The sequence below is a fragment of the Danio aesculapii genome, chromosome 25, assembly GCF_903798145.1.
Source record: "Danio aesculapii chromosome 25, fDanAes4.1, whole genome shotgun sequence".
Lineage (NCBI taxonomy): Eukaryota > Metazoa > Chordata > Actinopteri > Cypriniformes > Danionidae > Danio > Danio aesculapii.
Genome location: NC_079459.1, coordinates 6,370,002 through 6,392,440, shown reverse-complemented (window position 1 = coordinate 6,392,440; position 22,439 = coordinate 6,370,002). Strand labels below are relative to the sequence as shown.

At 38.9% G+C, this 22,439-nt stretch overlaps 1 protein-coding gene across 2 annotated transcripts; it reads left to right on the top strand.

The window, feature by feature from the left end:
* Nucleotides 1-3,307: 3,307 nt before the first annotated feature.
* Nucleotides 3,308-16,934, top strand: LOC130219806 (uncharacterized). Of its 2 annotated transcripts, XM_056452288.1 has the most exons (5): nucleotides 3,308-3,400; nucleotides 3,869-3,957; nucleotides 6,806-6,892; nucleotides 13,421-13,602; nucleotides 13,694-16,934. In XM_056452288.1, exons 2-5 carry the CDS (start codon nucleotides 3,879-3,881, stop codon nucleotides 14,564-14,566), a joined length of 1,221 nt encoding a protein of 406 aa, XP_056308263.1. In that variant the 5' UTR covers nucleotides 3,308-3,400; nucleotides 3,869-3,878; the 3' UTR covers nucleotides 14,567-16,934. The 2 variants fall into 2 exon arrangements, with proteins under 2 accessions (XP_056308263.1, XP_056308265.1); XM_056452290.1 differs by lacking the exon at nucleotides 3,308-3,400 and having other exon boundaries at nucleotides 3,568-3,957.
* Nucleotides 16,935-22,439: the final 5,505 nt, after the last annotated feature.

The window sequence follows — 22,439 nt, the reverse complement described above, 5'->3', positions numbered from 1 at the left end:
GTACCTAGATAAAACCCATCTTCTCATTTACATGTCTCACGTCTCAAGTGAAATCTTGTTCTTTTTGATCAGGAAACCACACCTCTAAAAAAACGGTGGGAATAATAGAGTGTGAGTGTGTGTGTGTGTGTGTGTGCGTGTGTGTGTGTGTGTGTGTGTGTGACTGTGCGAGACGGGACTCGAGCAGATGAGAGAAGCAGGTCATAAGTAATTCAGATCTTGCATGAAATTGAATGGCAGAGGAGCACAGGCCGAGTCTTTATCATGTAAATACAGCGTTATACAGTCGTACCCACTGGGCCACATTTTATCCTGCATGTATGAGGGTCTGTTACCAAGCAGCTTTTCATTTCGACGACGTTTGTCTGATCAGATCGTCTTTTGATTGGGTTTGTTGACCTCTAACTCTCAAAGTACAATGATGCTGGTTATTTCCATTTCGAATATTAATTTGTAGTTATAAAGGACTGATGGAGGTGCATGTGACATCATAACCTGGATGTGTTTCCTAGTTACTTTAATGAATCTGAAGCTGTTCATTAAAGCATAAGGAGGGACAGAGAGAGAGTTCTTTCATGAGTAACTGTGAGCACAGCATAACAAGTTGATTCAGCTTTCTGACATGAATGTCTGCAACAAAACAAGGTAAGACAATTTATTTAATGTATATTTGAATAAAAGCAGGTATTGTTTCTTCAGTACAGTGGATTGCAAATGGAAAATGAGTAACTTAATTGTATCTACAGCACCAATATTCAAATATTTATACTGTACGCCACTAAATTTGACCTATTTGTCAGCAATGGGTTTTCTCATTTGAAATGTAATACAATTTTCCACGATCACTTATTACACACTTCCACGTTTGTATGTTGTTTCATTTCTACATGACTATATTTGTTGTGCTAATTTGCTAAATGACGGCGAACAATTGAAAACTTGAAGCGATTACTTCTCTTGCCTTTATTGCAACACCAAAATTGACTTGGTTTGGACAATTTTTATTTTCTTATTTTTACAGTTTTTCTCAGCTGCTTTGGCTCAATTCTCGATTGAAATATTTATTTTTTAAAACAATACATAGATCTCTGAACAATTATTGTTCACTTCAGAGTGGCAAACAGTAAGTACAGTTGTCTGCAGTTTGGACTAAAACTAATTGCATCTGGCTTGTTGAAAAGCGCCCGAAGGAAAAACGTGACCTAGGGGAGAACTTGCAAACTCCACACAGAAGTGCCAACTGAACCAGTCAGGACTCGAACGGCAACCTTTTTGCTGTGAGGTGAAAGTGCTAACCATTGAACCTCAGTTTCACCACATTTTATATTGCTAAAGCTAATTTGTCGAGTATTCCCTTACTTACTAAATTAAGCTTTTCATTTCATACATTTACTTTTAAAGCTCCAACAAAGCATGGAATTTTTTTTTTTTTGTGTGTTGCTTAACTTTTGAAACTGATTTATTACTAAGATAGTGAATAATACATGCCTGTGTGTGAACAAGAAGAATGGAAAACAAATAATCATTATCATCACTACACTTTCAAAATTTAAACCATGGTTCATGGCTTATATTGGCTGCCAGTTGCTGTCCGCATCAAATTCAAAGCTCTGATGTTTGCTTACAAAGTGACCTCTAGCTTGGCTCCTTCATATCTGCTCTCACTTTTGCAGATATATGTGCCCTCCAGAAACTTGCGTTCTGTGAATGAACGTCGCCTCGTTGTTCCATTCCAAAGAGGGAAGAAATCACTTTCCCGAACTCTCACATTTAATCTGCTCAGTTGGTGGAATGAACTCCCTAACTACATCAGAACAGCCGAGTCACTTGCTGTCTTCAAGAAACGACTAAAAACGCAACTGTTTAGTCTCCACTTTCCTTCCTAATCTGCAACTGCCTCTCTGGCTATATCACTAACTGTGCTCTCTCTCTCTCTCTCTCTCTCTCTCCAAAAAAAAAAAAAAAAAAAAATTTTACTAATGCTTTGCATCTTAGACTATTACACACCTGAAACTTGTCTATAGCACTTGTTCACTGCTGCTCTTATAGTTGTGTAAATTGCTTCCTTGTCCTCATTTGTAAGTCGCTTTGGATAAAAGCGTCTGCTAAATGACTAAATGTATATGTATATATATATATATATATATATATATATATATATATATATATATATATATATATATATATATATATATATATATATATATATTTATTTATTTATTTATTTTTAGATTATTATTATTAACAAGAACCAGCATGTACAGTTTTAAAAAAAAATCACTTTACATTTCTTAACAAGAATAAATGAGAAGAGAAAGAGAGAAAAAAGAAATTAAAGAAAAAGAAAGAGGGAAAAAACACAGAGGAGAGGGTACAGAATTATCAAATTACATACAAATATATTATGCACAGTTTCCAATTTTAGTTATTAACAAGAGTTATTAAATGCACTTTTACTACATGAAATGCATACATACAAACATTTTTATGCAAAAATATTAAAGCATTTTTAAAGAGCGATCTTTAACATAATAACCCAAGATCACATGTTTATAAGGAAAATGATTTTTTTTTAAATATTATGAGCAATAAAAGCTTCAACATTAGTATATTGGCAAGACCAAAATAAATGTGTAGTTTCATTAAATCTTCCACAAAAACAGCATTCTGACTCAATGTCAATTTTAAATTTTTGTAGAAATATTTTTGTAGGATAAACACTATGTGTACTTTAAATGATATTTCTTTAGCCTTATTTGTAATAAAAAAAAATAAGGTAATGTCCATACTTGTGTAGCAAGAAGGTCGCTGGTTCGAGCCTCGGCTGGGTCAGTTGGCATTTCTGTGTGGAGTTTGCATGTTCTTTCCGTGTTCGCGTGGGTTTCCTCCGGGTGCTCTGGTTTCCCCCACAAGTCCAAAGACATGCAGTACAGGTGAATTGGGTAAGCTAAAATTGTCCTTAGTCTATGTGTCTGAATGAGAGTCTATGAGTGTTTCCCAGGGATGGGTTGCGGCTGGAAGGGCATCTGCTGCGTAAAATATGTGCTGGATATGTTGGCGGTTCATTCGCTGTGGCGACCCCTGATTAATAAAGCGACTAAGCCGAAAAGAAAATGAATGAATGAAAGATATTGTTCCAGTGAAAACAACATATTGTAAAAACGTATTTTATTTTAAGATTAAAGATATCATTTTGTGTTTATTATGCTTAAATCTAGAGAAACAGATAAAACCGACTGAGGTCTGTTCAGGTTTAGAAGGCAAAGCATGCTAATCGTCAACCCACTTCTGCGGCAACAAATCAACTACATTTCCCATGAATCGCAGCTCGTCGCTTGCGTGACGTCAATTGTCCACGTGAGCCTCATTCAGCTGAGCGCTGCAAAGATGAATGGCTGGGGTTTGTTTAAAACAATCTAATGTTTGATGTGTTTTCCGCTCGCAAATGTTCTACATGTGCTGCATGTGTGTGTCGTGTTTATTACTCTACCGTTTAGAGGCTTGTGCATGCACGCATACCGCACATCCATCTGGTTGAAGCTGTACACACACACACACACACACACACAGATATGATGAGGCATAAACGCTCATTTAACGCAGTGCTGATTTGAGTCGAGCCATTGAAAGCGCGTTTATATAATCACGCCTGCACTCGACAGCAGGAAAAGAGCGTCTGATCGTGAAATCACGCCATATATCTGTGTAACAGACTGAAGTCCTGGAATGCTTGAGTGCGGGGGTGTCTGTCTGTCCCTTCACTGCAGTCACACATCTGATCTGACCAGAATATGCAAGCCTCACACTGTAAATAGCACTTATGCTCAGAATCAAACGTGATTGCCAATGTTATTTCAATTGTTTACAGGGGGTGGAAGATGGAAACGTTGGAAAAATGGAGCAGAGACATCATGGCACCTCAGCAGCTGGATAAGAAAGAGCATCCCAAACAAAATGGTGAGATTTGCTTGACTTGATTCTTTGTACAAACAAAATACGGATTGTGTTTCTTTATGTTTATAATAATATGCCTAATTGTTGTTATTGAGGTAAGGTTGGTTATATATTCACACTCTCAGACTTTCTCCTTAATAATGTCATTTCAGAAAAGTATTCTTTGCAAATTCTAGATGGGGTAATTATAATCAGCCAATGACTCAAAGTACAACATTGTTCACGGTCTATTAAATAGTGCTAATGTTGTTTTGAAGTCACACTTACATGCGATTTTTAGAATGAATATTCAAAGTAGTGTGGTAAATGATATAGGAACAGTGTGACTGAACAGATGTGCGAACATAAAACCAATTTTACCTCAATTTGAAGTATGCCTAATTGTTATTATTGTGGTAAAGTTGGTTTTATATTCGCACACACATACTTTCTCCTTAATAATGTCATTTCAGAAAAGTATTCTTTGCAAATTCTAGTTGGATAATCATGTAATCAGCCAATGACTCCAAGTACAACATTGTTCACGGTCAACTAAATAGTGCTAATGTTGTTTTGAAGTCATATTACATGTGATTTCAGCATAAATATTTAAAATATCGTGGTAAGTCATATAGGAACCGTGTGACTGAACAAATGTGCAAATATGAAAGCAATTTTACCTCAATTTGAAGTATGCCTAATTGTTGTTATTGTGGTAAAGTTGTTTTTATGTTTGCACACATAATTTCTCTTAATAATGTTATTTCAGAAAAGTATTCTTTGCAAATTACAAATAGAGAAATCATATTAGCAGCCAATGACTATAGTACAATATTGTTTTCAGTCAACTAGTGCTAATGTTGTTTTGAAGTCATACTTGCATGTGATTTTAGCATGAATATTCAAAGTAGTTTGGTAAACAATATACCATGTGACTGAACAGATGTGCGAATATAAAACCAATTTTGCCTCAATTTGAAGTATGCTTAATTAGAGGTGTGAACCTACACTGGTCTCACGGTTTGGTTGCGTTTATCATGCCACCGATTCGGTTCAATTCGATAATATTTGTAATACAATTTTGTCATTTAATACAAACAGTCAGATTCAAACTGTACCTTTTAACAACATGAGCATTTATTAGCAAATAAACACAAATAAATACCTCACTCGCTTTCTGAGTCCTGTCTAGCAACAAGTTCTAGACAGTTACACTCCTTTGATTGGTCACGCGATCAACTGAAAGAGCTGCGATTGGCTCTACGTGCTTGCTCTCTTCACAGATGAGTAAAGCCTGGTTTAAACACTGATCGCTGTAAAACAGCCGAGAGGAGAGGAAAAGTGACGCCAGCAGGTCAAATGAGAGAGAGTTCTGTTTTGCCCCAAATACACCACAACTAGAGAAATATTTTTTCCTCAATTTGAAACATTGACTAATTCATCTTTCAATTTAAATGACTCAGAAAAACTTTACCATGTACTCGGAGAGAATGAATTGACGTATAGACTAACTGCAAAATATGTATACACCCTACACACCATAAGAAATGGTTAATGTAAATTCATGTATCTTATTTAAATAATCTAGACTTTTTATTATTATAATTGTTATATTTATCAAATGTATTATCAGTTTTTTGTTATTTATCTCTTTTTTACTGTATTATTATAATTTTTATTTTATTATTCAATGATTTTAATATCATACATACTTGAAGTGCTTTGGCAATAGTGTATTGATTGTCATGCCAATAAAGCAACTTGAACTTGAGAGAGAGAGTTTACTTCCATTCTCTCAATAGCAGTGAAATAGGCGCTTCTGCTGTAAGTGTCAGTGAAAGGCTGTCCAGCAAATACACACGCAAATTGTGCACAGTTTCTGAGTTTTTAAGTAGTTGGAGCGCATGGTTGGAGCAGTGTAAATACTCAAGCTCGCCTCCCCTCGCCATAGTAAGCTACCGCGACATAGCGCATATGAGATAAATGACGTCAGTACATAATAACCGGTTATGATTATTACTGAACTGATACAGAATTGTTTGCGTCTGCATCGCGGTGCATCGAAGAAACAATTAATTTTGACACCCCTATGCTTAATTGTTATTGTGGTAAAGTTGGTTTTATATTCGCGCACACATACTTTCTTCTTAATAATGTCTTTTCAGAAAAGTATTCTTTGCAAATTCTAGATGGGCAATCATATAATCCAGTGTTTCCTCTAGGATTTTTTACAGCTGTGGTGGCAGAGTCTGTTGGGCCTCTTAACTTTTAAGTGACTCAAATGTTTTACGTGCATCCATCATTTTAACTGTATTGATAATTAATTTTTGCCTTCAGTACTTCATTTTCTGTGTGTAAAGTAACTTATAAATTGCTAATTCGGAGGTTTTGTTGTAGCATCTGCTTGACATTTGCTGTCTTAAAGTTATTGTGTGTTAAATTTAAGGAGTTATGATAAGGATTTGCTACAGCCATAAAAAACATTTGGGGAAAAAAGTGGAATGAAAGAACTGGAGGTCATGGAAATAATTTTTTTTTTTATTATACTTATTCTTAATAACTTTATAATAGCTGCAAAAAATAAGAACATTTAAGATACCGGTAACTATTTTTGGTGAACAAGGTCTCTGAAAAATAATCTCGCATGACTTTTCAGATGTGAAGAATTTTTTTTGATCATTTCATGTAATGTTTCATAATTTTTAATAGCTATTAGGTTATGCTACATCTGTGAACCATGATATGTTCGTTTCTCGAGATCATGGGTAAAAATCACAACTGCTTTTTCAACTTAACCTACTAGTGATTTGATTCTGATTCAGACGACATCAGAATTTCTCTGATTTAATCAGTTTCCTTCCATTTCATTCAGGCATGATTGCAAAAAATCTGCTCAACTCTCTCAAGATTCGCAATCGTTTGCATCTCCAGCCCATTTTTCGCTCAGCATGTGCCACTGGTAAGAACTGCAGTATATTTGCTTTTGGATAGTTCAGAACATCATACATAATGTTTAGTTTTTTATATTGTGTTGACATATTGCTATATAATATTCTTATAACATACTTTACTCTCCCATACATTTAGGTCTGTTTCTATTAAATGTCTTAGTGTGTTAAATTTTCATAGGAATTGGGTAATGATTGGGAATAAACTTTAATATATAAAATATTATATACATTAAAAGGAATAATGTGGTAGTTCAGAAACTGCTCAGACTCCGAATTAACCTTTGGTAATAAACAATATGTGCATGCTTGTAAATGTATTAAAATAAAATTAGGAACTCACTGAACTATATATAATTCATGTAATTTAGAGTATTTACAGTCTAAATGCCTTTCAGAAACTCAATTAAATTCAGTTCAAGTTTATTTGTATAGCGCTTTAAACAATAATTATTGTTCTAAAGCAGCTTTACATAACATAAACGTTATTACATTTGTCAAAACCAGAGGAGTTGGGGAGTTTTCTGCTGTATGAGGATAGTATAAAAACACAGTTATGGCCTGTTTCCACTGAGTGGTACGGTACGGTTCGGTATGCTTTAATGGACGTTTCCACTGTAAAAAAGGTACCTAAAAGCGAACCGTACCGTACCACTTTTTGGTCACCCTTTGCATAGGGTACCAAAAGGCAGAGCTAGACGCGCAGCTGAACGCTATTGGTTTACAGAGATACGCCATTCGCTCACGCAACAAGCCAGAATGAAAACAAAGCAACCGCTATTTTTAAAATACACAGCCGAGACATTACACCGTAATAATATATACATATAATAACAAGCCATGGTCGACCCGAGCTCAAACAAACCTTGTCGTCGTCTTGATGAACAGCCACAAAGCCAAGAAGAAGAGCAGATTCTACCCTGTGCCCTGTAGTTTTTTACGAGTAGTCTAAAGTGTGAGCACTTTTCTTGCTCGCGTGCGCGTCTATATTTGAAATAACAAACTTCTTGAGCTGATAATAACGTGCGCTTGATTATTGACGTGCTTTTAAAAACCCGATCCTTTCAGAAACTGACAAACGGGAGCGTGACGCGCGAAAAAAAACAAGGGAGAAGCCGGAAAAAAAGGAGCAAATTATTTTTTCAGCAAACGTGAACAAACTGCCATGTTTAACTGTTATCATCGCCTTTTGGACTATTATGAACTGGGAATGATGGAACTTCTTTCTAACAAGAGGCTACACGTGCTGCTGAAGATTAAAGATACAGACGAGAGGTCTGCTTTGACTGTGGGCTATATTTCGTATTGTTCTTGAACCTAAATAAGGACTAAATGTCTGTTGTGTGTAGTTTTTCTGTAATTGGTAACACATCAGAGACTGTAAGGGGCTGTAAGACGTTACAGTAGGCTATATCAAACTATCATTGATCTGCAGTTATAATCAAATTATGTTCATAGAAAAGTTAGTAATAAACATTTATACACAAGTATTTATGTGTATTTTGTGTAAAATGTCTTTACTGTAGACATTTCCTCCAGCGAGAATGACGTCGACTGAAACTTTTTGTTGTACATCACGCCCACCAAAAGGATACCATTTTAGCAGTGGAAATGCAAGCCTGAAAAGGTGACCCGTACCGACCCGTACTGTACCACTCAGTGGAAACCGGCCATTAAAGTCCAGTTATACAGTATATAGTGTCCTTTCCAAAAAAGGTATATTAGGTATCTGTACCATGTGTATAATACATTTTCATTGTAGTGTATTGCTTTAAGTTTTTGCTGTCCTCAAACTCCTCAGAGGGATGACAATGAAATGTTGACAATGACTATTTATTTTCACCACTAGCACAGATTTCAAAATGTATTCACAGCTGAACAGATTTTGTCACAACTCCTGTTTAGCTTTGTGTCGTGTTAACAAACATGTACGTAGTCAATTGGTGGAACAGTAAAACGATGGAATGGCTGTCTGAAGTGAGATATGTGGGAGTATTAGTGCCTGAGTCGTGTTGTCCTGGATCAAACAAACTCTCAGCTCCATTAATGAGGGTCCTCATTGAATCACACACACACAGACTGACAGCCTGGTGCCTTATAGGGTGAAACTTGAGCACAGTTTCTCATCAGCCTGTTGAGCACTTAAGAGCATGGCTGAAGTGGGGCTCTGTTTTACATTGAGAGTTTTCATAATGTCCACAATCAACATGTCCGACATCTTAAACTTGGTCACCTTTTCAAATCTAAGATCACTCAGGGATCTGTATGTTTTAAAAGGGTAGTTACTTCCGCTTGTTTGTTCCAAACCTTTGAAGAGTTTATCTTCTGATGAACTCAACGCAATACATTTTGAAGAATCAATAGCAGTTTCATAATATATTTTGGATATCAATAGCTACTGGAATATTCTTCAAAACGTTTAATTTTGTGTTCATTGGAAGACAGAAACTACAGGTGTGACCCTACACTGGTCTTACGGTTCAGTTCTGTCACGATTATCATGCCATCAATTCGATATCACGGTGCATTGACAATGCTTTCCATACACAATTTTATATTTTCTTCACAGCACAACAATACTTGTATTAAAATGTATAAATATATTAATATACTATTTGTAATACCATTTTGTCCTTTAATACGAACAGTCAGATGTATAAAAACTGTATCTTTAAAAACTCAAGTACATGCACAGAACAACATGAGAATTCATAACAAATAAACAGATGTAAATATCCTGTCGCTTTCTGAGCCCTGTCTAGCGAGTTCTTTCCCCTATGACTGGTCAAGCGCTCAACAGAATGGGCTGTGCTTGGAGCTAATGCTCTGGCGCTGTTCACCGATGAGTGACACTGGTAAACGGCAGCGGCGATCAAAGCTGATCCATGAGAGACGCGAAGGAGAAAACTCGTTCTGCAGACAAGCTCGTTTCTGTATCCAGAAGTATCGCTGTAACAGCCGAGAGGAGAGGAAACTTTACCTCACAACAGCAGGTCAAAGGTCCACAGCGAGAGAGAGAGAGTTTACTTTCAGTTTTTACAGTGAAACTGGCTTCTGCTGTAAGTGTCAGTGAAAAACTGTCCAGCAAACACACACGCAGTAAATTGTGCACAGTTTATGCGTTTTCAAGTAGTTGGAGCATTTTAAATACTCGCGCTCACCTACCTCACCTACCATAGTAAGCCACCGTGACATAGCACATATGAGATAAATGACGTCAGTACACAATTACCGGTTATGATTATTACTGAACCAATACGAATTGTCCGTGTCTGCATCGGGGTGCACAGAAGAAACAATTAATTTTGACTCCCCTAACAGAAAGTAATAGAAGTTTGGAACCACTGGAACCAGAGACAAACCAAGTGTCTTGCAGGCATTGTTATAGGGGTTTTGTCCGATTCAGCATGTAGAATCGTGTTTGTCGTTGGTGAAAGAGATTGATTTGTTTGGCTGTTCCAGCTATAAATCACAGCACAGGAAAAAACAGAAGTGATGAAATGAATCTAACAATGCTAATCAGCAAGGAACAATAAAAAGTAGGCTTGGATGGTAATACAGTAATATGGTATACCACGGGATGTAAAAATAGCAACAGTATCAGTTTCAATACCGTTATACCGTCATAAAAATCAATGCACTTATATAGGAGACAAATGTTAAATATTATTTATTTAATGCATAAAAATGTGTATTGTCATCACGGGACAGTGTGGAGGAGAGAGAGAGGTGAGGTAAGGTGGCGAGTCGCGCACCAAGTGACCTGGGGCCTCATGTATCAACGCTGCGTACGCACAAAATTTTTGCGTACGCCAGATTTCAGGTTTTCTCACGTTTGGATTTACTAACTAAATGAACGTGAGAGTGTGCGTTTGTTCACGCCAACTTCATGTTTGACGTACGTGCATTTCTTGTGTGTGTTTGTTTTATTTCCATTGGCGACTCCTAGAGGCAATTATGTTGAATTGCACACTACAAAGTATCTTTGAGCCGTGCAATGGCAGCTGTATGGGACGGGATCATCCTCATGTCTAGCTGGTATATAATGTTACCATACCATGCAGTTGACCAGCCAAACATTAAAGCACAATTTGCAGTGATCGCCGGTTTTCCCAATGTAATCGGAGCAATCGACTGCACGCACATTGGAATAAAGGCGCCATCTAAAGACGAATTTGGATAAATCAGAATCATTTCCATTCAATAAATGTGCAAATGGTATGTGATGCTCAAATGCGCTTAACATAATACACACACTTATTAATGATTCCTACTTGTCTTCCTCGTGATGAGTGGGCAAAATCTGATGTGTAGTGGGGGAAAAAAGAAGAATGAGTTCATCAGACGCTGGGTTCGAACCGAGTCCATGATCGAACGTGTCAAAACATGTTGGCATGCGCTTTACGAGCTATGCCACTCACGCTGCTATAGACGCTACAAAATTTTACACCTTTAGATCAGACCATCTTTTTTAATTCACTCACAGTGCAATGTTCAGACCCCACTGCGTTAACCGCATCAGCTAAACTGTCCCACTCTATTTTTTCTTTTGTTATTAATTTTGGAGGACAAACTTGCAAATAACACAGTTTTTCTCCGGTCCACCTCTGATAGGAGCACCTCCTATTCACATTCTGTTCAAAGTTTCTCTTTTTGCTTGCTTTTGCCATTGCTTTTTCATTTGGTTTTGCCAAAGTAGAGTCATTAGCATATTCATAGGGGGAGGAGGCAGGGAGGGGATTTGCGCTCGTGCTCGTGCGCTCAGTTTCACGTTAATTCGTATGTATAAAGATGATATGCGTGGGATTCCGCATACGCAGTGTTTCATACATCTGAATTTTTTACTGCGTACACACATTTTCAACGCAAGTCTTCGTACATGAGGCCCCTGGTCTCGAAAAAGAACACAACCTCTGCAGTTTGGCAGTATTTTAGGTTTCGACCAAACGAGAAGTGAGACGTGGTAAAATATGAACTAGAGGTCTGCATTCCTGCTGCTGTACCGAGGGATCCGCGGGACCGACCAGATTTCTTGTGGTGCGGGAATACATTTCCGAATAAAGCGCAGAAGTGGTCGGTAACTCTGGTGTAATTTGAACAGGAGCGGGCGGTCTAACAATATCACTCCGAGCGAGGATGCTGTTTATGTGTGTGTGTGTGTGTGTGTGTGTGTGTGTGTGTGTGAGTGAATGAGAGAGAGAGCGTGATGCTGTGTGTTGCTTGTTTGGTGCTGTCTGTGTGTGTATGTGTGGGAATGAGAGTGTGATGCTCTGCGTCGCTGGCTTGGTGCTGTCTATGTGTGTGAATGAGAGAGAGCGTGGTGCTGTGTGTCTGTGTGTGTGTGATTATACAGACAGTTTGTTATAGGCTGTCTGGATTATACCATATACCGAGGTAAAATAGGGAGGAGGTTTGACGGTATCAAAATTTGGATACCGCCCAAGCCTAATAAAAAGGTCATGTGGAATGTCAGACATATTTGCAAGGGTAAACCCTTTTGTTGTGAGTGAAAAGTGCTGTAAAATAGGTATCTAAAAGCGGCTTTGTTTACGGTTTGTACTGTGTGTGCAGCACTAGTTCTGGTTTCCCTTTGTGAAATGATACAATAGACTACTGCCACCTGTGGGTAAGGAAAGGTGCGTCCTCATGCAGGCACAGAATGTATGTTCTTGATTCATTGAGCGGTTGTCCTTTTGATGTGTTTACGCTACTGCGTTCACTTTGGTGAAATACCTGCTGCGATTATCAATTGTACTGAAATGTTTCAAATGTGACCATACCAGCAATGACCATTGCAGACATATCTGTTAAGAGCATGAATACAATGGCCATTTAGGAAGTATGAAGGCTGATTTATACTTTTGCGTCAAGCGCACGCGTAGGCTACGGCGCAGCCTACGTGTGGTTGCATAGCCCTCACCATGGTCGTCGACAACACTGACACGCACCTCTCAAAAAATGTAACTAAACGTCGCAACGACGTGTACCGCAAGCTCTGTGATTGGTTGGCTAGGTAGCGCTGACGAGTGTAAGCGGAGGGGAGAGCTGCCCGAACCCGATGCAGCTGGTGTTTACAATTGTGGAGTCCCGTGAATGAGCTCCAGATGGAAAATCTTATACATTCTCTCTTGCCACTTGTACATTAAGGTAGCATGCAGAAAAAAACAAAACACCAATTAAGAAGCTTGACACAGAGGAACATAAACACCTACTGCCAGCTAGTGTTTCTGAAGTGTTATTGCAGAACAACACACACAGCGCACAGAAGTATAAATGCACGGCACTGCATGCGCCATGGGTCACGCCGATCACTTGACGCAGAAGTATAAACCAGGCCTAAGAATACACTCAACACTCCTCAAAATCAAATGGAAAATACAGGTATTGTTGAATTTGTAAAATTATATTGATTGAGGGGCTCTGTCAGATCCATTCTCCTTCTGTCATATCCAATAATGCCATAAAAATGACTAAAATCATAACTTTGAAGAATCTCAGTTGCCGTTCACTGACCTGAACTGCTCTGATTTGTATAAAAGGCTCCTGTCCAGATCTGATGAGTAGGAACGAGCAGCCTGACTCCCGGCCGCTTGCCATGGCCCTGACACCCCAGCTCCCCCCCAGGACCCATCGGCCCCTGTGTCTCTCAGTGTCTTCAGACAGCAATGGACGCTTTAAAGCTCTGGAGACCCAGGAATGGAAGAACAACCTCAAAGCTCAGGTTAGTGGAAGTACTTTCAACTCAGCAGCTAAATTATTGTAAATAAAGGTTCATTTTGAGACCTGCATTTTACTTTTTTTATTTTTATAAGATGGAGCAGGCCCATAGTGCCGGAGCAGCCAGCAGCACAGGTTCCCTGGAAAGAGCGTCTCTCTTTTGTGCTTCTGGCTCCACCACCACCTCCAGCTCCGGTCTCTCCAGTCCAGTGGAGCACCTCACCAAGAGCAAATCCTCCAGTCGCTTTTCACTTTTCTCCCCCCCTTGGAACAGCAGCTCTGAATCAGATTCCAATCCTCCTTCACGCTCCGGATCCAAGAAAATGCGCAACTACAGCCGCAGAGCTGTGCCTGGCAGTGCTAAGACAGGCCCAGAGACCCCAGAACCCAAGCAGAGTGTCCCTGAGCATTTCCAGTACTCAGAACCGGTCATATCCAAGGTTACGGATTACATTTACGTGGGCAACCTGAACGCGGCTTATAATGGACGTACGTTGTGCCGCAATAACATCGACAGTATTATTGACATGAGCAGCCTACCCGGAGAGACTTGTTTAAGAGTCATTCCTTGCACTTGTTCAAGGGGTGTCAAGCATAGTTGGTCTCGACTCAAAGTGGACATGAGCGATCTTCCGGACACGGTCCAAGAGGGGCTTGCACTCAAGCACAGATGCTTTGAGGACATCAACGAGTGCATCGATGCCTCCACGGAGAAGAGGAAGCGAGTGCTGGTGCATTGTCGGGATGGGTTTTCCCTCGCCCCCACTTGCATTATTCAGTACCTCATGGTCAAACAAAATATGAGGCTTATTGCTGCCTACGAGCTGCTCAGAGCCAAACACCCCGTCAACATTCGTGAGTCCCATCAGAATGTTCTGGTAAGTCTTGAAAGAGCTTTGAGACCAGGTGGGAACACGGACCCAGAGTGCTTTAAACAGGCCATCTCTCGCAAAGTGGCTTGGACCTGATAGAGAACCTTTGGGATCCTCAGTTTTCTTTGAACGTTTTGTACTCTGTGATTTTCTTTCTCCTTTGTAAACCGTTAAAGGCAGCTTTTTTGCTGCATTTTTAACTAAGCTGGATGTCATGGTGTGAGTACTAACTGTGAAGATTCTCAAGTTGTTCAGTGGCAATTTCAGAAAGAGTTTGAGTCATTTATTTTGCTTCTGGCTAAATAAAATCAGAACAAACATGCTTTGTGCAGCTGCTAAACAACAGAATTTGTCTGGTAAAATGTCTCCTATTTATTCTTATTGGCGTGGGTACATAGCCATGCTGTGCAGGCTTATGCTGAGGAAGAAATGTAGTGGGGGCTCTCAGGAGATGAAACTATCACATTTGACTACAATGCCACTACTGAGGACTTGATGTTTAACAGGAATACTATTAACTAAATATCTCAATTATTCTCTTTAACCGATCGAGGTCTAAACATAACTAGTCGTTGAGTCTGGCAGTTCAAAGCACAATTTATGTTGGCCTCTTCATTCATTTGACGGTTGGTTGATATATTTCTTTGCATTTAACCAGGGATGAAAGATACACCGTAAGAGTAGTCCTCTATGAGGAGCCATTTCATTTACTAAGTGTATTTTATTAAATGTGTTATACTCAACATGTTTGACTAATTTTAGTGCTTGAAAAATGTAAATTTTGTGATGGTGTAAAGCACTAAAACTGGCCCACTTTATAACTTTTTATAGATTGTTGGCATTTGGACAATGAATCAAACAGAATTGTGGAGCAATGCTCAATTGCAAAAGCTTGATATTGCACTAACCACAAGGAAATGCACAAGTTTGACACGTGACTAAGTTTGGGTAATTGTTGCATAGTAAATATTGATCAAAATATTTTTATCATGATGTTTGTTTTGCTATAATGATCGTTGTTCATGGATTCTATTGTATTTTGATTTCGCCGTTTAGCCACATGTATGTCACCAAGACGTCCTGGATTTGATTTAATTTAGAATTCATTTTTGTTTCTATTTTCATGCAACAAATATTTTGATATCTTAATCAGTCATCCGCTTCGAATGTTATCACTCGATTAAATGGGCGTTATCAGTGGTTATCAGCTGATTGATATGGGCCAGTAGGGGCTTTCTGCGCCTACTGGTAGGCTCAGAAGACTGTTATCATGCATCCACATGGTTAATCAGCTATACTAATAGAGAAGATTCCAGATCTGTTTTTACATTTCTGTGACGGTTGGGTTTAGGGTTGGGGGTAGGGGTAAACATTAATAAAATACAATTAATGGGAAATTTAATAAATAATATATAAATAATTCTTGTTAACTTCCAGCCACAGCCATATGTGATCTATAGCTGATCAACCATGTGGCTGGATGATAACAGCCTACTAGTAGGTGCAGAAGGCCCCTACTGGCCCATATCTATCAGCTGATAACCACTGATAACGCCCATTCAATCGAGTGACAACGTTCGAATCCGCTGAATCAGTGACGTTAACTATGCTAGCAGGTGCTCATCGTGTCAAAGGTTTTGTAAATAAAAACCGCAACAATCTTATTTTATTGGTTTCTAACATGCTGCTTGGCTTCCAGTATAGGCTGGAAAGTTACATTTAAAGACTTCAGATGCACGTGAATCTGCTTTTTTGCTGACATCTATCCAAAAATATAAAACAATGCGTCTTGGTGACGTACGTCTGCTTCATGGGAAAACCGCTCTCAAATATTTGACATGGCTTATGCTTGTCAGCAGTGATTCTTCTATTTTGATATTTAGTGCACAGTTTAGTGAAGAAAGACCCTCCTGAGTTTTGGTGCCTTTTGTTTGAACTTGTCCAGTGTGATTATTGTGACATTCACACGCGCACACTGTATGCACTCATCAGGTATAGACAGAATGTCGTCTTTATGCTTTGACATGTTCAGGAAATGCTCCTTGTTGGTGTAATTTTGTGATGTATGGCAGAGATCAGTTCCATCTGAATAAGCTGTTGTAAAGGTTTTATAGCAGTGCTTACAGTGAACAGTGCCTGTACTTCAATCAGTGTGGTGGTGACGTCAATCAGTGTGAACATTACCTTATACTGGCCTGCAGTTAGCTTCTAACATTAGCAAAGTTGTATTTAGATTCAATTGGATCATTTCTTGTTGCTTTATTTTTATTCATTAGTCTATTTAAATCTATTTTTGGATGGTTGATCTCACCCTGTAAAGGTCTAACAATATGAACTCTCAGGTTAACTTTATGGGTCTAGATAACATTCTCAATGCGTTAGAAACCAGAATAATGTTCTGTATCACGTTTTTGAAGAAAATGCATTTGTACATGTTGTTATTAAAGAGAATCTGATGCACTGAGTTCTGTGTTGTGTGTAATGTGTTCGATTGGGATACATGTGCGAGCCCTGACAAGGTATTACATGTAAGGGTATTTCTAATTTTAAATAAATATATGGGACTGTAAGTTGAATTAATACAAAATGTAACTTCCTAATTATTGGCTTCAAAAGGTAGAAAAACTTGCTGACAATAATGGTCATGAAGAGATGCTTAATGCAATAAAAAGATTGATATGCAAGAAAAACAGAAATACCGGAGGTAAATATCACTTTTAAACCATTTATTGTACATTTTATTAGTTAGACAATGAGGCTTATAGGATTTGATTTAAGGGCAGTTTTTCTAGGAAACACTTTGTGATCTGGTGAAGTTGCTGTTTTTAGGAGTGTAAATACTGACAAAAAAAAAATAAAAGTAAAGTCCAAAGAGTGTAAAGACCAGCGAGTCTACTGGGGTGAGAGAAGACAGAAGAGTGTAAAGTCTAGCGAGTTTACCTGTGTAAGTGTAAACGAAGTGTAAAGACCCGTGAGTAGAAATTTATGAGTGAAGACCAAAGAGTGTAAAGACCAGAGAATCTACCTGTGTGAGTGAACACCAAAGAATGTAGACCAGGGAATCTACCTGTAGGAGTGAAGACCGGAGTCTAAAGACCAAGGAATCTACCTGTGTGAGTGAACACTGAAGAATGTAGACCAGGGAATCTACCTGTGTGAGTGAACACCAAAGAATGTAGACCAGGGAATCTACCTGTATGAGTGAAGACCGGAGTCTAAAGACCAAGGAATCTACCTGTGTGAGTGAACGCGGAAGAATGTAAACCAGTGAATCTACCTGTATGAGTTAAGACCAAAGAGTCTAAAGACCCAGGAATCTACCTGTGTGAGTGAACACTGAAGAATGTAGACCAGGGAATCTACCTGTATGAGTGAAGACTGAAGAGTCTAAAGACTAGGGAATCTACCTGTATGAGTGAAGACCGAAGAGTCTAAAGACCAGGGAATCTACCTATATGAGTGAAGACCAAAGAGTCTAAAGACCAAGGAATCTACCTGTGTGAGTGAACACTGAAGAATGTAGACCAGGGAATCTACCTGTATGAGTGAAGACCGAAGAGTCTAAAGACCAGGGAATCTACCTGTATGAGTGAAGACCGAAGAGTCTAAAGACCAGGGAATCTACCTATATGAGTGAAGACCAAAGAGTCTAAAGACCAAGGAATCTACCTGTGTGAGTGAACACTGAAGAATGTAGACCAGGGAATCTACCTGTATGAGTGAAGACCAAAGAGTCTAAAGACTAGGAAATCTACCTAAATGAGTAAAGACCAAAGAGTCTAAAGACCAGGGAATATACCTGTATGAGTGAAGACCGCAGAGTCTAAAGACTAGGAAATCTACCTGAATGAGTGAAGACCAAAGAGTCTAAAGACCAGGGAATATACCTGTATGAGTGAAGACCGCAGAGTCTAAAGACTAGGAAATCTACCTGAATGAGTGAAGACCAAAGAGTCTTAAGACCAGGGAATATACCTGTATGAGTGAAGACCAAAGAGTGTAATAACCAGGGAATCTACCTGTGTGATGAAGACCGAAGAGTCTAGAGACCAAGGAATCTACCTGTGTGAGTGAACACGGAAGAATGTAGACCAGGGAATCTACCTGTATGAGTGAAGACCAAAGAGTCTCGAGACCAAGGAATCTACCTGTGTGAGTGAACGCGGAAGAATGTAAACCAGTGAATCTACCTGTATGAGTTAAGACCAAAGAGTCTAAAGACCCAGGAATCTACCTGTGTGAGTGAACACTGAAGAATGTAGACCAGGGAATCTACCTGTATGAGTGAAAACCGAAGAGTCTAAAGACCAGGGAATCTACCTGTATGAGTGAAGACCGAAGAGTCTAAAGACCAGGGAATCTACCTGTATGAGTGAAGACCGAAGAGTCTAAAGACCAGGGAATCTACCTGTATGAGTGAAGACCGAAGAGTCTAAAGACCAGGGAATCTACCTATATGAGTGAAGACCAAAGAGTCTAAAGACCAAGGAATCTACCTGTGTGAGTGAACACTGAAGAATGTAGACCAGGGAATCTACCTGTATGAGTGAAGACCGAAGAGTCTAAAGACTAGGAAATCTACCTGTATGAGTGAAGACCGCAGAGTCTAAAGACTAGGAAATCTACCTGAATGAGTGAAGACCAAAGAGTCTAAAGACCAGGGAATATACCTGTATGAGTGAAGACCGCAGAGTCTAAAGACTAGGAAATCTACCTGAATGAGTGAAGAACAAAGAGTCTTAAGACCAGGGAATATACCTGTATGAGTGAAGACCAAAGAGTGTAATAACCAGGGAATCTACCTGTGTGATGAAGACCGAAGAGTCTAGAGACCAAGGAATCTACCTGTGTGAGTGAACACGGAAGAATGTAGACCAGGGAATCTACCTGTTTGAGTGAAGACCAAAGAGTCTCGAGACCAAGGAATCTACCTGTGTGAGTGAACACAGAAGAATGTAGACCAGGGAATCTACCTGTTTGAGTAAAGACCGAAGAGTGTATAGACTAGAGAATCTACCTGTGCGAGAGAAGAGCAAAGAGTGTTAGGATCAGGGAGTCTACCTGCGTATGTGAAGACCAAAGCGTGTTAAGAGCAGGGAATCTACCTGTGCGAGAGAAGAGCAAAGAGTGTTAGGAGCAGGGAGTCTATCTGCGCATGTGAAGACCAAAGAGTGTTAAGAGCAGGGAATCTACCTGTGCGAGTGAAGACCAAAGCATGTTAAGAGAGTGGGAATTTACCTGTGCGAGTGAAGACCAAAGAGTGTTAAGGGCAGGGAATTCATGAGTGAAGACCAAAGAGTGTAAAGACTAGCAAATCTACCTGTACGAGTGAAAACCGAAGAGTGTAAAGACCTCATGTATTAAAGCTGCGTACGCACAAAAACTTTGCTTAAGCCAGATTTCACGCTCACGTTTGGATTACTAACGATGAAATGAACGTGAGAATGTGCGTTGGTGCATTAATTGGTGCATGTGCATTAATTCGGATGTACAAAGAGAATATGCGTGGGCTTCCGCGTACGCAGTGTTTCGTACATCTGAATTTTTTACTGTTTAATGTTTTAGTATGAATTCAATGCAAGTCTTCGTACATGAGGCCCCAGCAAATTTACCTGTGCAAATGAAGACAGAAGAGTGTAAAGACCAATGAGTTGAAATTTATAAGTGTAAAGACCAATGCAGTGTTGGAGGTTTTGGTCTGCTCCTCTCATTAGAGCATAAAGATCAAGGAATCTACCTGTGCGAGTGAAGACTGAAGGGAGCAGTGCTGGTACTGCTCGATCTCAGTGCCGCATTTGACATTGTCGATCACAGCATACTTCTGAATAGGCTGGAAAACTGGGTTGGGCTGTCTGGGACGGTCCTCAAATGGTTCAGAACTTACTTTGAAGGGAGAGGTTACCATGTCAGTATAGGCGACCATAGGTCAAGATGGACACTCATGATATGTGGAGTCCCACAAGGCTCAATTCTGGCACCTCTCCTCTTCAACCTTTATATGCTCCCACTGAGCCAAATAATGAGAAAAAAAACAAATCTCCTACCACAGCTATGCTGATGACACTCGGATCTACCTAGTCTTATTGCCTAATGACTTCAGCCCCATTGACACCCTCTGCCAATGCATTGATGAAATTAACAATTGGATGTGCCAAAACTTTCTTCAGTTAAACAAAGAGAAAACTGAAGTGATTGCGTTTGGGAACAGAGATGAGATTATCAAGGTGAATGCATACCTTGGCACTAAAGGTCAAACAACAAAAAATAAGGTCAAGAATCTTGGTGTGACTCTGGAGTCAGATCTGAGTTTCAATAGTCAAATCAAAGCAGTAAATCAGCATACGATCATCTCAAAAAATAATTCGATGCTTTGTTTCCAGTAAAGACTTAGAGAAACTTGTTAATGCTTTTATCAGCAACAGGGTGGATTACTGTAATGGCCTCCTTACTGGCCTTCCCAAAAAAACAGCCAGACAGTTACAGCTCATCCAGAATTCTGACCAGAACCAGGTAATCAGAGCACATCACGCCTGTCCTCAGATCTTTACACTGGCTCCCAGTTACATTCAGAATAGATTTTAAAGTATTATTACTGGTCTATAAATCACTAAATGGCCTAGAAGCTCAATACATTACAGATATGCTCACTGAATACAAACCTAACAGATCACTCAGATCTTTAGGATCAAATAGATTAGAAATCCCAAGAGTTCAGTCAAAGCAGGGTGAATCGGCTTTCAGCTACTACGCCCCTCGCTGCTGGAATCAGCTTCCAGAAATGATCAGATGTGCTCCAACATTAGGCACATTCAAATCAAGATTGAAAACACATCTGTTTAGCTGTGCCTTTACTGAATGAGCACTGTGCTACATCCGACAGATTACCCTATTATGTTTTTCTCTTCTTTTTCATTCTTTTATAACACATTTTATCTGTTTTTTTATGTTTTTTTAATCATTTTTATTATTTGTTTTTATTTCTCTTATACTTGTTTCTTTTAGTCCTTTTTATGTAAAGCACTTTGAAATGCCACTGTGCATGAAATGTGCTATATAAATAAACTTACCTTACTTTGCAAAGTGTAACGTTAGAAAAGCATTCTCATTTAAGAGGATAATTATCATGCAAATGTTACAGATCTATGAAGATCGGTTACAGAAATGAAACTGGATTCTTGATGACTTTTTTGCAGTTTAAAATCAGTGACATTATTTATCATGCACTTTGATCTGTAAATTATTTAATTTAATTTAAGTAATTGAATTTAGTCTGTTTTACAGTGCAACTATAGAAAACCACCCATCTTTTTTTGTAGAACCCCTTTCACTTAAATATACATCAACACAGAGTAGAAAAAAATCAATCACAACTTATTTGCCATGATTCAAACATTTATTTATTTTATCCATATTGTAGAAACAATAAAAATATACCTAAAATCATTACGGTTCTTATTTGCCATTTTCAGATTCTGATTTTGGTGTCTGTTTGACAGCTGTGCTAATTACGCCACTATATTGGAGTGCCTGGGGAGGTAGCCATCAGCACCAGAGCAGCCGTTTGGAAATATAAATAGATCATTTATAAGTCTGCTTCTCTTCATGTGTTCACAGGCTCATCTGAATGAGCAAGAGTGTTTCCCTGTCCCTTTAGACTGCTCTGGCACCAACAATACAAAAAATACTGGGTCAAGAAAGAGATCAAATTGCGCTTGATATCCCTTCCAGTTGAATCATCAGGTTGGAAACGGAAAGAGAAATCATTGCTCCGCTTTATCTGTTATTAAATGTACACTTAATTTGGCTTAACTGCATGTTTAGAAATGGGCACATACATTTGCATTGCCTCCAGATCAAAAAACTTGCTGCATCCATAGCCATTCAGTTGCTTAACAGGAAACCCAGAGATAACACTTGTATTGCTTAATGTAAATGATGTCTGTTCCTGAAATAAGTACAATAGTCAACA

Coding starts and splice junctions, on each gene's coding strand:
- LOC130219806 (XM_056452288.1), top strand. CDS start 3,879: ATGGAAACGTTGGAAAAATGGAGCAGAGACATCATGGCACCTCAGCAG. Junction 6,893..13,420: donor TCGCTCAGCATGTGCCACTG/GTAAGAACTGCA, acceptor TTTGTATAAAAG/GCTCCTGTCCAGATCTGATG. Junction 13,603..13,693: donor AGAACAACCTCAAAGCTCAG/GTTAGTGGAAGT, acceptor TATTTTTATAAG/ATGGAGCAGGCCCATAGTGC.